This window comes from Chiloscyllium plagiosum, unplaced genomic scaffold, assembly GCF_037043375.1.
Source record: "Chiloscyllium plagiosum isolate Xiang-an unplaced genomic scaffold, Cpla_swu_hap1 HiC_scaffold_4, whole genome shotgun sequence".
NCBI lineage: Eukaryota > Metazoa > Chordata > Chondrichthyes > Orectolobiformes > Hemiscylliidae > Chiloscyllium > Chiloscyllium plagiosum.
Window position 1 is genome coordinate 39,006,838 of NW_028270142.1, and position 14,624 is coordinate 39,021,461.

General features: G+C 40.2%; 1 protein-coding gene across 1 annotated transcript in view; it reads left to right on the plus strand.

Annotated features, from left to right (window-relative positions):
- fkbp9 (FKBP prolyl isomerase 9) overlaps positions 1–14,624 on the plus strand; it is a 38,054-nt gene that overhangs the window by 19,177 nt on the left and 4,253 nt on the right. The window contains exons 9-10 of the mRNA XM_043688783.2: positions 299–465; positions 7,995–8,175. Coding sequence (XP_043544718.2) covers positions 299–465; positions 7,995–8,174 — 347 coding nt within the window. The 3' untranslated portion in view covers position 8,175. The remainder of the gene's footprint in view (positions 1–298; positions 466–7,994; positions 8,176–14,624) is intronic.

Sequence of the window (14,624 nt, forward strand, 5' to 3'; positions counted from 1 at the left end):
CTGCTATGCCACTGACTCCCCAAACTCTGGACTGTTGGCAGCACTAAAATCTAGAATTTATGACATTTTTTCTATTCCTGCCTTCACTACATTGTAGTAGTAAATGAGTCTCTGGATATCCTTTTTTTATCTTGTTAATCCCATGAATCCCAACCAGGCTGCAGGATGAGGTGGAATGTCTTTGGTCATTATGAAGACATGCTGGAACTTAAAATGACACTTTGAAGAATGAAGTGTGAAGAAAAATAATGTTTGATGGTGACATGGCTACATTAACTATTGTGATTCTGTCTTGCAGCTGGAGAGGTACCGGGCAGCGCTGTGCTCATCTTTGACGTTGAGCTGGTAGAACTTGTCACAGGTCTTCCAGAGGGTTATATGTTCGTTTGGACTTCTTCACAAGTGTCTCCTGATCTCTTCCAAGAAATCGATAAAGACAAAAACAAGGAAATTTGTCTAGAAGAGGCAAGATTATTAATGGCTTTTAATGGTGAAACCTTACAGATTTAGGTAGCGTGTGCACGCATTTGTAAAAGGAAGGTGTTGATGGTAGGGATGATAGGTTTGGGGGGCTTTGAGATTGTGGATATGGAGTGGTGGGTTTTTGAGGAGAGGTGAAAAAGGGCAGTTGTGAGAGTTGTCATAAAGTGGGTGAGGATGAATTTTGTTTGGTAGGAGCTGTGGGAAAGGGGAGTTGTGGATGAGTGAAAGTGCGTTTAGGTGAATTTAGCAACAGGGCTGTTCAGGGACCTGGCTAATATTGGGTATGTGAGTGTGCAGAGGGGAGCATATGAGGAAGAGGAGGTTCTGGGGGGTATAGGCAAGTAAAACTTTCACTGATCAGTGGTAATCCTAAAACAAAGTGGTTTTGAGCATTTGGCATACTTTTATTTTTACAAAGGGTCTTAGTTACAGGTGCAACTGAAGGCATGTTCTGTTTGTAAATGTGGTGGAGTAAATAGGTCTGTTCAAAACAATAAGAGAAAATAATTATACTGTCTTTATTTCTTGCAACTCGGTCAATGATATTAACAGGTGTTATTACAGTCTTGCCAGAATTAGTACGTGGCAGGAAGTATAGAACCTAATATTCATTCCACCAAATACAAACTCCTCTCCGAGACAGAAAAGACAGGAGAAGTGCTTTAAAGTTTTTGTTCATATTTTGAGAGTACACCACTCTGTGAGTTGCTTGATGGGGCAACAGTAGAAAAAGCATGAGCACAGCATTAAAAAGCATCAATACATGGGCAAGTGATGGCTTATTATCACTGGGCTGTTAATTTAGAGACCAAGATAATGTTCTGCCCACCTGGGTTTGAATCTTGCCATGGTAGATGATGGAATTTCAATTCAATAAAAATCTGAAAGTCGAATGATGACCAGTTGTCAGGAAAAACCCAGCTAGTTCACTAATGTCTTTTAGAGAGGGAGGCTGCCTTCCTTACCTGGTCTGACCTACATGTGACTGCAGACTCCCAGCCATGTAGTTGGCACTCAACTGCTTCGGGGTAATTAGGGATGGACAACAAATACTGGCCTAACCAGCAACACCATGTCCTATGAATGATTTAAAAAAAACATACCTTTCATAAGCACAGGATATCTCCAAGTGCTTTAGAATCAATCATAGAAATCGTTGAATCTTACTACACATAAAGGGGCCCGTTTGTTTCCTGTCAGTTCTTTGAAAGAGTTCCCCTCCCTTTCCATTAGAGTCATAGAATAATATAGCATGGAAATGGCCCCTTCGGCCCAAACTGGTCAATGCTGACCATGTGCCCACACAGCATCCATGTATGTATCCAAATGTTTTTTAAATGTTACTACTGCACCTGCCTTAACCACTTTTTCTGGCAGCCCATTCCATATACGCACCACTCTCTGTGTGAAGAAGTTGCCCCTCAGGTCCTTCCTAATCTTTCCCCTCTCGTCTTAAACCTATATCCTCTAGTTTTCAATTCCCCGTTCCTGGGAAAAAGACCATATGCATTCATCCTATCTATGCCCCTCATGATGTTATACTCTTCAATAAGGCCACCTATGTTTCAAGGAATAAAGTCCTATCCTGGCCAACCTCTCCCTATAACTCAGGTCTACTAGTCTTGGCAACATCCTCGTAAACCATCTTTGAACTTTTCCAGTTTAACTTTATCTTTCCTATAACAAGGTGACCAAAACCGTACACAATACTCCAAGTGCGGCCTCACCAGCGATTAATACAACTGTAAAATAATGTCCCAACTCTTATACTCATTGCCTTGACTGATGAAGATCAGCATGCTAAAGACCTCCTTCACCACCCTGTCTACCTGTGACACTGTTTTCAAAGAACTCTGTACTTGTAATCTTGGGTACTTCTGTCCCACAACACTCCTCAGGACCTTACCATTTACTGTAGAAGTCTTTGGTTTGACTTTCCAAAATGCAACACCTCACACTTATCTGTATTGAATTGCATTTGCCCATCCTCAGCCCACTTCCCCATCTGATCAAGATCCCTCTGTAATTTTTGATAACCTTTCTCGCTATCAAGATACCTCCTAATTTTGTATCATCCGCAAACTTACAAATCATGCTTTCTACATTCACATCCTGATCACTTCTGTAAATAACAAATAACAAAGGTCCCAGCACTGATTCCCTGTGACACATCACGAGTCACAGGCTTCCTGTCCAAGAAACAACCTTCAACCATCACCCTTTGATTCCTACCATTTTGAATCCAATTGACAACTCTTCCGAGATCCCATGCACCTAACCTTCATGGCTAGCCTGCAGTGCGGGACCTTGTCAAAGGCCTTACTAAAGTCCATATAGACAACATCCACTGTCCTTCACTCATCTATCCACATGGTTACCTCTTTGAAAAACTCTGAAATATTTGTCAGATGTGACTTCCAGTGCACAAATCCATGCTGGCTACCCCAAATCAGACCTTGACTATCCAAATGTTGGTTCTATCCCTCAGTATCCTCTCCAACAACTTGTCTATTACTGATGTCAGGCTCACTGGCCTGTAGTTTCCTGGCTTGTGTTTGCTACCTTTTTGAAGCAATGGAACAACATTAGCCACCCTCTAGCCTTCCAGAACTTCACCAGTATCTAAAGATGAAGCAAAGATCTCTGTCTGCAATATCTTCCCTAGCTTCCCACAACATCCGAGGATGGACTTGATCAGGCCCAGGGGATGTTATCCACCTTAATGTACTTTAAGGCTATAAAATCTCCTCTCTAGTATGTATGCAGTCCAAAACATCTCTATTTATTTCTCTTATTTTCTTAGCATCTATGATTCTCTCCTCAGTAAACACTGAGGAAAATATTCATTAAGAATCTCTCCCATCTCCTGTGGCTCCACACATAGACAGCTATGCTGCCCTTTAAGAGGACCTATTCTCTCCCTAGCCACTCTTTTACTTTTGATGTAGCTATAGAACCTCTTGGGATTATATTTACCCTTATCTGCCAGATCCATCTCATGCCCCCTTTGTGCTCTTCTGATTTCTCTCTTAAATAAGCTCCAACACTTTTTATAGTCATCTGGAGATTCACTTGAGGCCGATAGCTGAAACCCAATGTATGTCTTTTTCTTTTTCTGACCAGAACACAATATCTCTCGACATCCAGGGATACCTAAACCTGTCAGTTTTTCCCTTCACCCTAACGGGGACATACAGTCACTGGACTCTTGATATGACGCTTTTAAAAGTCTCTTATTTGCCAGTCGGTCCTTTTCCTTCAAACGGATTCATCCAATCGACCTCTGCTAGATCCTGCTTAATGGTCCTAAATTGATCCTGCTCTTAACCTATGGACATGTCCTATCTTTATTTATAACTATGTTAAAACTAAGAGTTTTGGTCACTGGATCCAAAGTGCTCTCCATCTGACACTTCAGTCATTTGTTGGACCTTGCTTTCTAAGAGGAGGTCCAGTGTTGCCCTCTACATATTGATTTAGGAAACTTTCTTTGATATATTTGACAAATTCCACCCCATCTGGGCCTTTTACACTCTGGCTGAGTCAATACAGGGGAAATGAAAATCTCCAACCAATACTACTCTATTACTCCTACAGGTATCTAAATCTCTCTACACATCTGCTCTTTTAATACCTGCTGGCTATTTGGGTCTCTATAATATAGTCCCAACAAAGTGACCATCCATTCTTGTTTTTAAGTATGGTCTCATTGGATGACCCCTTAAGAACATCCCCTCTCAGCACTGTTGTGATGTCAAAAGGGCAACTCTCCCTCCTCACTTACTTGTACTTTTGTCATGCCTGTAGGTTCTGAAACCTGGCACTTTGAGCATCCAGTCTCTCAGCCATGTTTCTGTTATGGCTTTAATATTACTTTATATCCCTGCATATTTCCTCTTCCAAATATTTAAAGTGCATGTGGAAAAGTATGAGAAGCATACAATACAGCATTTATGTAGCTTTATCTCATGTTTTTTCTGCCAAATAACTATTTTCAAAAATGTTCAAGCAATACGATCCAGAACTGTCTCACCCAGTTGATATTATGTAGTCCTTTTCTTTGTGAAATTTCTCTCAGCTGGATATCAGGAAGAGTGAAGTCATTGGCCAAGATTTAACTAGGGTTTGGGAGTTGAAGGCATGGAACAACACAGCGAACTGGGTCAGATCCTGACCCCATCACATCATAGGTGCACTTTACCAGCAGTAGTACAGCATGTAAGAGGCTGACGGCCTCAAGGTGGTTGGTAGCTGACTTACAGTTGCGAAGGCCTATGAAAGAAGATTTTATGTTAAGGTTAAATAAGTGAAGTGACCGAGCAGCAGGGCAGGAGGGAGGGTCACATGGCAAGTGGGGGTCGGGGGAGTGGTGGTCATGGTGGTGGCTGTGGGCACAGAAGGTATTACTTACGGCTCTCAGTGACCTTCTTGTTAGGGTTTTCCCTGGCTCAGTTCTCATAGGCTCTTGCATTTCTCAGTGGCAACCCTCCTGGTGGTGCTGACAATGTTTCAGAACTACAATACAGGCCTTAATTAGCTGAGAGGTACAGATAGGAAGCCAATTAGGAAGCTACTTGATGTAAAATAGCTGAGCAGGTTCCACTACTGGTATATCAATGTTTAGATCTGATTTTTACACCAACTGTTTGTGGTCCCTTTCACAAACTCTGATTCCTAGCTACCAATTTCATCCCCCTCATGCTGACTGTTTGAGGTTGAACCAAAATGTTTGCAACTTTGCTGTCACATTTTTACCAAGGTGAGCTTCCAAAAAATCTGTTTCGAACTCTATACTATTTCCTAATTATGCTTCTGTCTCAACTCATCTGCACTTGAAACCTTCACCCTTGTCTAGGTATCCAATTACCTCTGGACTTGGCTATTTCAATGTGCTTTTAGGTAACTGTCTGAATTCTACCCTCCACCAATTTGAGATTATCCAAAACTCTTGTTCATATCTTAACTCTCACCTAACTCTGGGGAGGTGATGCTCTTGTGGTATTATCGCTGGACTGATAATCCAGAAACCCAAGTAATGTTCTGAGGACTTAGGTTTGAATCCTACCATTGCAGATGGTGGAATTTAAATTCATTAGAAAGAAATCTGGAATTAAGAGTCTGATGACAACTGTGAAACTATTGTCAATTGTTGGAAAAACCCATTTGGTTGACTAATGTTCTTTAGGGAAGGAAATTGTCATCCTTACCTGGTCTGGCCTACATGTGACTCCAGAACCATAGCAATATGGTTGACTCTTAACCATCCTCTCATGCCCTCATCCTGTGAATGAATAAAAAAGACAAGTGCCATTCACTTGTCACTCCTGTGCTTGCTGACCTATATTTCTTTTATTAGATTAGATTCCCTACAGTGTGGAAACAGGCCCGTCAGCCCAACCAGTCCACACCGACCCTCCAAAGAGTAAGCCACCCAGACTCATTTCCCTCTGACTAATGCACCTAATGGCCAATTCATCTGACCTGCACATCTTTGGACTGTGGGAGGAAACCAGAGCACCTGGAGAAAACCCACGCAGACATGGGGAGAATGTGCAAATTCCACACAGATAGTCGCCCGAGGCTGAAATCGAACCTGGGACCCTGGTGCTCTGAGGCAGCAGTGCTAACCACTGAGCCACCGTGCCACCCTATTGGCTTGTGCTCAAGCATGATTAAGTGATTAAAAGTCATGTTTTCAAATCTCTCCAAGGTTTTGCTCCTCACTGTACATATAATCTCCTCCAGACCCAAAACCTCCAAGATATCTGCCCTCTGTCAATTTTTGGCTATCCCAATTTTAATCGCTCCACTGTTGATCACCATTCTTTCGGGGGTGGAAGACCCAAGGTCTGGGATTTTCTCCCTTGACATTTCGTTTTTCTTCTTCTTTGAAGATACTCCTTAAAATCTAAGTCTTCAACCAAGATTTTGATCCTAATATCACCTTGTGGTATGATGTCAAATTGTTTTCAATAATGGATTTGTGAAGCACCTCGGAATATTTTACTTCTTTAAAGATGTTCTGTAAATATGCTTTGTTGTTGAAGTGTTGTCATTGTTATAAATAGGAACATACGTATAGGCCAGGACACTGAGGAGAACTCCTTTATTTGTTCTAATATATACTCTTAACACCTACTGCTGACTAGAAAGCTGTTAGAAACAACTGTGAATGCAAACATGACCCATACTGCAGACTCTTGTGCATGCACAACTATTCCTGACATCTTTCTAGCCAGTGACAAGAGCATCATTGAAGTTTTTAAAAATCTCCACAAAATGTGGTATTGGAGCACAAGAGAATTCTAATTACTGTGCTTGCGTAAGGTATGGAGAGATGTGAGCAGAGGCTGGTTGCAAAGTCTTTAAATGTTTTGATTCTGGTAACTAGGATGGGGCTGCATGATTAGTATAAAAAATAATCTCTGAAGTGTTTCATGTTTAGAAATATAGTACATGTAATGTTTCAGAATTATGCAATTGTTGCTTCTTAAGGGTTTCTTGTGGAGCTCAAACTTGGGTTGGAAAGGCTTTGTGCAGTGAGTTTGTCTACAGTCCACTTTGTTCAGTTAGTGATTATTGGGAGTCTTAATCTTAGGGTCATGGCTTCAAGCCCAACATTGGATGGTGATTTTCTTACTTATCACTGAAGAAGGATAGGTAGCTGAATGTATATTTACAAAGAAAATACACATTCAATTTTTTTTTCACTAAAGATGAACTCCTATTTCCAGCAATTCAACAGATAAGATTTCCTTAAATTGGATCAGTGTAGGAGTTCACCTTTGTCTAAAAATCTTATAGTGATAAAATTTGAAGGTTAACAATGTTGAAAAAAATAATTAAAATAATTTAATAGCATTATTCTTGCCATTACAATAATATGAATTTTAAAATGGCTGCTTATTTTCTTCTATTAATTGATTATGTTGTAAAGGGAAAACAGCTTGCACAAAACATAAGACATAGACAGAAGAGTCTAATGGAAGCAAATTGCTGAATCTTGATTCCCAAAAGCTGATTATTTGGGATTGTTGGGAAAAAAAAAGTGAAAATCTAAAACAGAGATGCACTTCAAAGCATCACTCTAAACAATCAGATTGGCACTAACACCGTAATTGCACATGCGGAGTAAACGCTCGCTGTAGTGTTGTGACACAAGTAAACACAACCTTTTGGATAATACGTAGAATCTTTTGTATCCATTTGCTTAATGTCTTGTTTTAAGTTGAGAGTTTTCTACAATGAAATGCTGCCTTAACAGGCAGTGCTGTCTTGGTACTACCACTGGCAGAAATAACTGAGACTTAGTCCTGAATTCTACAAACCATGACTTGAACCGATGACTTTCTAACTCAAAACAGGAATGCTATTCTTTGAGCCAACGCTAATGCTTTGAAAAACAAAACACCTTGCTTTATTTTTCAGCATAAGTGGTGTGAGTAACAGCTTTGGTCAGCTCTTTTTGTTTTTATGATTTGTTATAAAATCTACTATTTTCCTTCCTGCAGTTCTCCGAATATATCCTCATGCAAGTGGAAAGTGGTCAGGGGAAACTGGCCCCTGGTTTTCCACCAGACAAAATCATAGAGAACATATTTTCCAATCAGGATCGGAACGGAGATGGCAATATAAGTGCAGATGAGTTCAAATTGAAGGAAGAGGAGACCAATCATCATGATGAACTATAAGGTCAAGTGTACACATCTATGTTGAGTGGAAAAATAGAATTAACCTGTGGTTTGTTGGTTGGGAGGTAGGTTTTGCCCATTTTCCCATTTTGGAACTTAGATATAAAACTTCATTGATGACATTGAAAGCCCTGATTTGAAATTTATTTTTTGGATGGAGGAGTCAATCACTCCTGAGCATAGTTGATCTATGGTGTTTCACCTTTAAACAGTGTTCTTTGAATTCTATCTTAATAAGGAGAAATGTTTCCCCATATCAGCCCCATCTTATATCCTCCAAATTTGTTTTAGCTGAACTATTTTATCATTTCATGTGCAGTTCAGAAACAATCAACAATCACAACTTTGTGCCAAAAGATTTAAATTTTCCATTAGTATGTAAAAGCATATCTTGCAGCTTAATTATAATTTTTTTTGTCAATCAGTCATTATTCAGTGAGAGGTGGTCAGATATCATATTGTGGGTGACCAGGAATGATTGCCAGTATGCAACACATCAGTAGAAAACAGAGACTCAGTGCCTTTGCGTAACACATGACTTAAGGTGCATAATTTTGTTAGAATTTACACGCCCTCCATCCATAAAATGAATGTAGGGAGGAAAAGCATGGAAGCAGTTGCAATGAGTCTGACTCTGTGAGGCATTTTCTCAAAGTAGGCACTTGTATTCAGCTTCCTAAACTTAGTAAATGAGTAATGGATGTAGCCTTTAAATGATGGTATGCACCTCCAACAATTTAAGTTCCTAAAACTGGATCACAACCTGCAATGACCGACTCCCTCTCGTATTGCTAGCAGTATCAACTATGAAATAATGATTCAGGTGAGACAGTCCATCAATCAGCTGTGAGCCCAAATTGACGTGCACATGCACTAATTTCTTTTTTGCCTTAGTTCAATGGATGCAGTGGAATGAATTTGGCTTGATCACGGTCTACAGAATAGTAAGTGAATAAAGCATTGATGTCAGTTCTCCAGCTTCCCCCCACTTTGTTTTCATTTTGAAATCATATTAATTTTCAAGTTTAATAATTGTGGGAAGCAATACTGTAAGAGTAGACTCACAGCCTATTGTAATGTGGAATTGTCACTTCAAGGCCCACCAGACGGTGAAAACATTGGAGGAGAACACTGCTCATATTGTAGTTGTGATGACATGTAATGTGATGTCTAAAGGTATGCATCATTTTACATTTCTTTCTCATATTCCAAGGTTTTGGGCTGTGTTCCCATCCTCCAACCTGATAATAGTACTAGAACAAAGATTCAAAAATATTTGCTTTAAAAAAAATTAACATTAAGCATACCCAATTGTATATCATCTTAACAGACTTATGCCAAATGAATGCTTATGGAAAACAAGCTGCTAGTGTTGTGGCTGATAGAATATATTTGCAAATTAAATTTTGTTGCTGCAGTGCTACAGTAAAATAACAAGGGAGTTGGACTAAAGGAATAGTAATTTCAAAGAGCCATTACATGCTTGAGGGCTGAATGATCCCTGTGTTTTAAGATTCCATTTTGCATAAAATACTTCCTCTTGTGCACATTAGTGTTAGAGTCATAGAGATGTACAGCACAGAAACAGATCCTTCGGTCCAACTCGTCCAAGCCAACCAGATATCCTAACCTAATCTGGTCCTGTTTACCAGCACTTGGCCCATATCTCTCTAACCTCTTCCTATTCATACACCCATCCAGATGACCTTTAATGCTGTAATTGTACCAGCCTCCACCACTTCCTCTGGCAGCTCACTCACATGCACCACCCTCTGTGTGAAAAAGTTGCCCCGTAGGTCCTTTTTATATCTTTCCCCTCTCACCCTAAACCTACGCCCTCTAGTTCTGGACACTCCCATCCTAGGGAAAAGGATTCATGATTTTTAAGATCACCCCTCAATCTTTGACTCTCCAGGGAAAATAGTCCCGTCTATTCAGCATTTTCCAATTGCTCAGATCCTCCAACCCTAGTAACAACCTTGTAAATCTTGTCTGAACCCTTTCAAGTTTCACAACAACCTTCCGATAGCAAGTAGACCAGAATTGCGTGCAATATTCCAACAGTGGCCTGACCAATGTCCTGTACATCCGCAACATGACTTCCCAACTCCTCAGTACTCTGACCAAAGAAGGAAAGCATACCAAAAGCCGCCTTCACTATCCTATCTACTTGCGACTCAGCTTCTAAGGAATTATGAACAAGGTCGCTTTGTTCAGTAACACTCCATGGAACCTTACCATTAAGTGTAAGTACCATTACCTGCTCTGATTTGCTTTTCCAAAATGCAGCACTTTGCATTTATCTAAATTAAATCAAAATCCATCTGCTTTTCATTTTTCTGTGACTCTTGTGAAATAAACGTACAGATGAAACTAATAGTGAAATCTGTTCTCAGTTCTTGCTATAGTGCAGCCACAACAGATGAGACCTCTACAACTAGTTGTAATTTATTTTGAGAACACAAAAATTAGGTCACAAATCTTTAGTGTTCGTTCTCTTATTTCTGGACTTACTCTGTAATTCTCTAGTGGGGTTCTCATAGCTCTAATTATTTCTCAATTATTCTCAATAATCTGATGGCTACTCTCAAAAGAACTGTTTTTCTTTTACTATTGGAAGAACTGGTTAGATCATTTGGGGCTTGGATAGCATGAACAGTAAAGTCCTGCTTCCTCTACTGAAGACGTCTATTACAAATTCAAGGTGATTTGAGAATTAAAGGTGAGTAGAGGGTACATGAGGAAAAACCTTTATATCCAGAGGGTGGTGGGTGTCTGGAATTCATTGCCCAGCTTGGGGATGGAGGCAGAAACCCACAAACCATTTAAAAGAAATCTTGATCTGCACCTGAAATGTTGTAATTTGCAAGCCTATGAACCAAGTGCTGGTAAGTGGAATTAGAATGGGCACAGGTTTATTTAACTTGCATAGACACATTGGGCCGAATTACAGCACAGAAAGGGGTCATTCCCCTATAGTTATATAGGGATATAATTCTATATGTATAGTTCTAGATGGCTAACGAATGAAATAGAAGCTAAGTGTTAGAGAAACATGGCAGTTCTGGCAGCATCTATGGAGAGAGAAACAGAGTTACTGTTTTGGTTCTGATATCTAGTCATATTGGACTTGAACCATTAACTGTGTTTTCTCTCTCCACAGCTGCTGCCAGACCTGCTGAGTTTCTCTAACTCTGTTATTATTTCAGATCTCCAGCATACTCAGTGATTTATTTTTTTTCCAGTGTATGGATCAGATTGATGCCAAAAGCAATAGGTTTGACTCCTGTTCTGGCAGTAGCCTGAGGGTCTGCCTCCTTGTTGTACCTGTTGTGAAATGCCATGACATTTTCCCATAGTTCAGTGAATAGTCATTACGGATCTACATTTGACAGAGTAATCAAAAAACAACTTGCTAATCATATCCAGTCAAAAGCTGAACATTACTTTCCAATTGGAAGCCAAGAGTTTGAAGCATATGTAAAGATGGAGTTTTCTCAAGAAAGCTTAGCTCTTTCTCTCATTGTAACTAGCTTCTGTTAAACAATTTGTGCCTAATCTGTAGAGTTTATGAACTGCAGGGAAAATAAATTTGTTGCTGTTTGATTCCATGTAATTCAAGTCATGGAGCAGCAAGCTGCCATTTTTGACCTAGAGGCTGTCCTTTCTAAAACCAAAAATGTAGCCAATTGTTAGCCAAGCAAGATTGGAACAGTCCTAAACTTCATGCTTCACATCATCTGAATATTCATTATGGACTTGAAAGATCCACAGAACAATTGGCAGCATCAATATTCTTTATCATCTAACTGTGATACATACTGTACAGTTGTCTTCAACAATGTCTTTTGCATGAAGTCATCCGAATGTGCTTAATCATCACTTACTGGACCAGGGATGTTTGAACACAGATCTGTTGCTATCAGAGTCCTGTTCTCTGGGACTCCATTCTGCAGCTCCAATGTAGATATTGAAAGCCCCATTCAAGGCTTCATAGTGCTGTCATTCCAATAGATCAAGACTTTGAGCTGATGTGTGAACAGGAAGTGGCCATCAGTTTCTTGAACCTCCTCCATTGTTCAGTTAGATTGTGGCACAGGTCTATTTTGCTTCACAATGTTTGGATCATTGTCTAACAAAAATCAATCTTAGTAAAACTTCAACCTTCACAGTCTTTTAGAGGAGATATTTACAAATTGCCATTACCCTTTATGTAACAGAACGTTTAGTGTTCCACCTGAGTTATCTTGCTCTAATTGTAAGATCACGTTTCATTGTTTCGGATTCCTCAATTGGAAGAAATAATTTCTCAATGTACCCACCACATTCCTGTCATTTTAGTGCCAATAATCAGGACCCAAGATTATGCAACCTGTCATTGTACTTGAATCCTGCAAGATCTGGTATTGTTGTGGTGAATTTGTACTCTATATTCTCTGAAGTCATTGCACTGTCAAACTTGAACAGGATTACTCCACATGAGGTCTACCCAAGGCTCTGTATAACTGAACTATCAATTCTCTCTTTTGAATTCAGAGCCGCCTTTGAAACTTGGCAGCACTCCAATAGCCTTTTTAATTGTTGTCTGACTTCAAAGCATTCCAAAGACAACTCCTTGAGGGTAAACAAAGTTTCAGCCTTCAGTTTAAGGATTTGCTGATTCTTGTGTTTTGAAGTAGAAATTTTTATAGCACTGCTCAATTATGGAGAATCAAGTTTTCATTTTTAAAAACATCTTTTTGACTTTTCAAGAAACTACTTTAAATAAGTCTGCAGAAAACTCATGCTTTAATAGAGAAAGGTTTTGGTGCAATTTATTTATAATTAAGCTAAAGCATTTAATATTTTTCTGCCGTCAAAATGTGGCGCTAGAAAAGTACAGCAGATCAGGCAGCATTTGAGGAGCAGGAGAGTCGAGCGTGAGCCCTTTAGGAATTGGTGGGGGGGGGGGGAAGTGTTGAATGTGCTAGAGATAAATTGGAGTGTTGGGGGGGGGGAAGGTAGCTGGGAACACAATAGATAGATGCAGGTGGGGGTGATTGACAGGTCAATGGGGAGGGTAGAGCAGATAGGTTGGAAGGAAGATGGACAGTTGAAGAGGGCAGTACTGAATTGAAGGGTAGAATCTGAGATGAGATGGGGGACGGGAGACAGGATGTACATGTATTTGGACAGGCAAGGACTGATTAGGGATAGTCAATATGTCTTTGTGCATGGGACATCATGTCTCATAAACTTTATTGAGTTTTTTGAAGAAGTAACAAAGAGGATTGATGAGGACAGATCGGTAGATGAGATCTTCAATAAGGCATTCAACAAGGTTTCCCATGGGAGACTGGTTAGCAAGGTTAGATCACATGGAATACGGGGAGAACTAGCCATTTGGATATAGAACTGGCTCAAAGGTAGAAGACCGAGGGTAGTGGTGGAGGGTTGGCTTTCAGACTGGAGGCCTGTGACCAGTGGAGTGCCACAAGGATCAGTGCTGGGTCCACTACTTTTCAACATTTATATAAATAATTTGGATGTGAGCATAAGAGGTATAATCAGTAAGTTTGCAGATGATACCAAAATTGGAGGTGTAGTGGACGGTGAAGAATGTTACTTCAGATTACAATGGGATCTTGATCAGATGGGCCAATGAGCTGAGAAGTGGCAGATGGAGTTTAATTGAGATAAATGCAAGATGCTGCATTTTGGGAAAGCAAACCTTAGCAGGACCTATACACTTCTACAGGTCGTAGGAAGTGTTGCTGAACAAAGAGACCTTGGAGTGCAGGTTCATAGCTCTTTGAAAGTGGAGTCGCAAGTAGATAGGATAGTGAAGAAGGTGTTTGCTATGCTTTCCTTTATTGGTCAGAGTACTGAGTACAGGGGTTGAGACGTCATGTTGCGGCTGTATAGGATATTACTTAGGCTACTGTTGGAATATTATGTGCAATTCTGATCTCCTTCCTATTGGAAAGATGTTGTGAAACGTTAAAAGATTCAGAAAAGATTTACAAGCATGTTGCCAGGTTTGGAGTATTTGAGCTGAAGGGAGAGGTTGAATAGGCTTGGGCTATTTTCCCTGGAGCATTGCAGGCTGAGGGGTGACCTCCTAGAGGTTTATAAAATCATGAGGGATATGGATAGGATAAATAGACAAAGTTTTTTCCCTCGGGTAGGGAGTCCGGAACTAGATGGCATAGGTTTAGGGTGAGAGGGCAAAAATATAAAAGAGACCTAAGGGGCAACTTTTTCACACATAGGGTGGCACGAGTATGGAATGAGCTACCAGAGGAAGTAGTGGAGGCTGGTACAATTGCAACATTTAAAAGGCATCTGGATGGTATATGAATTGGAAGCGTTTGGAGGGATATGGGCCAGGTGCTGGCAGGTGGGATTAGATTGGATTGGGATATCTGGTCGGCATAGATGAATTGGACTGAAGGGTCTGTTTCTGTCCTG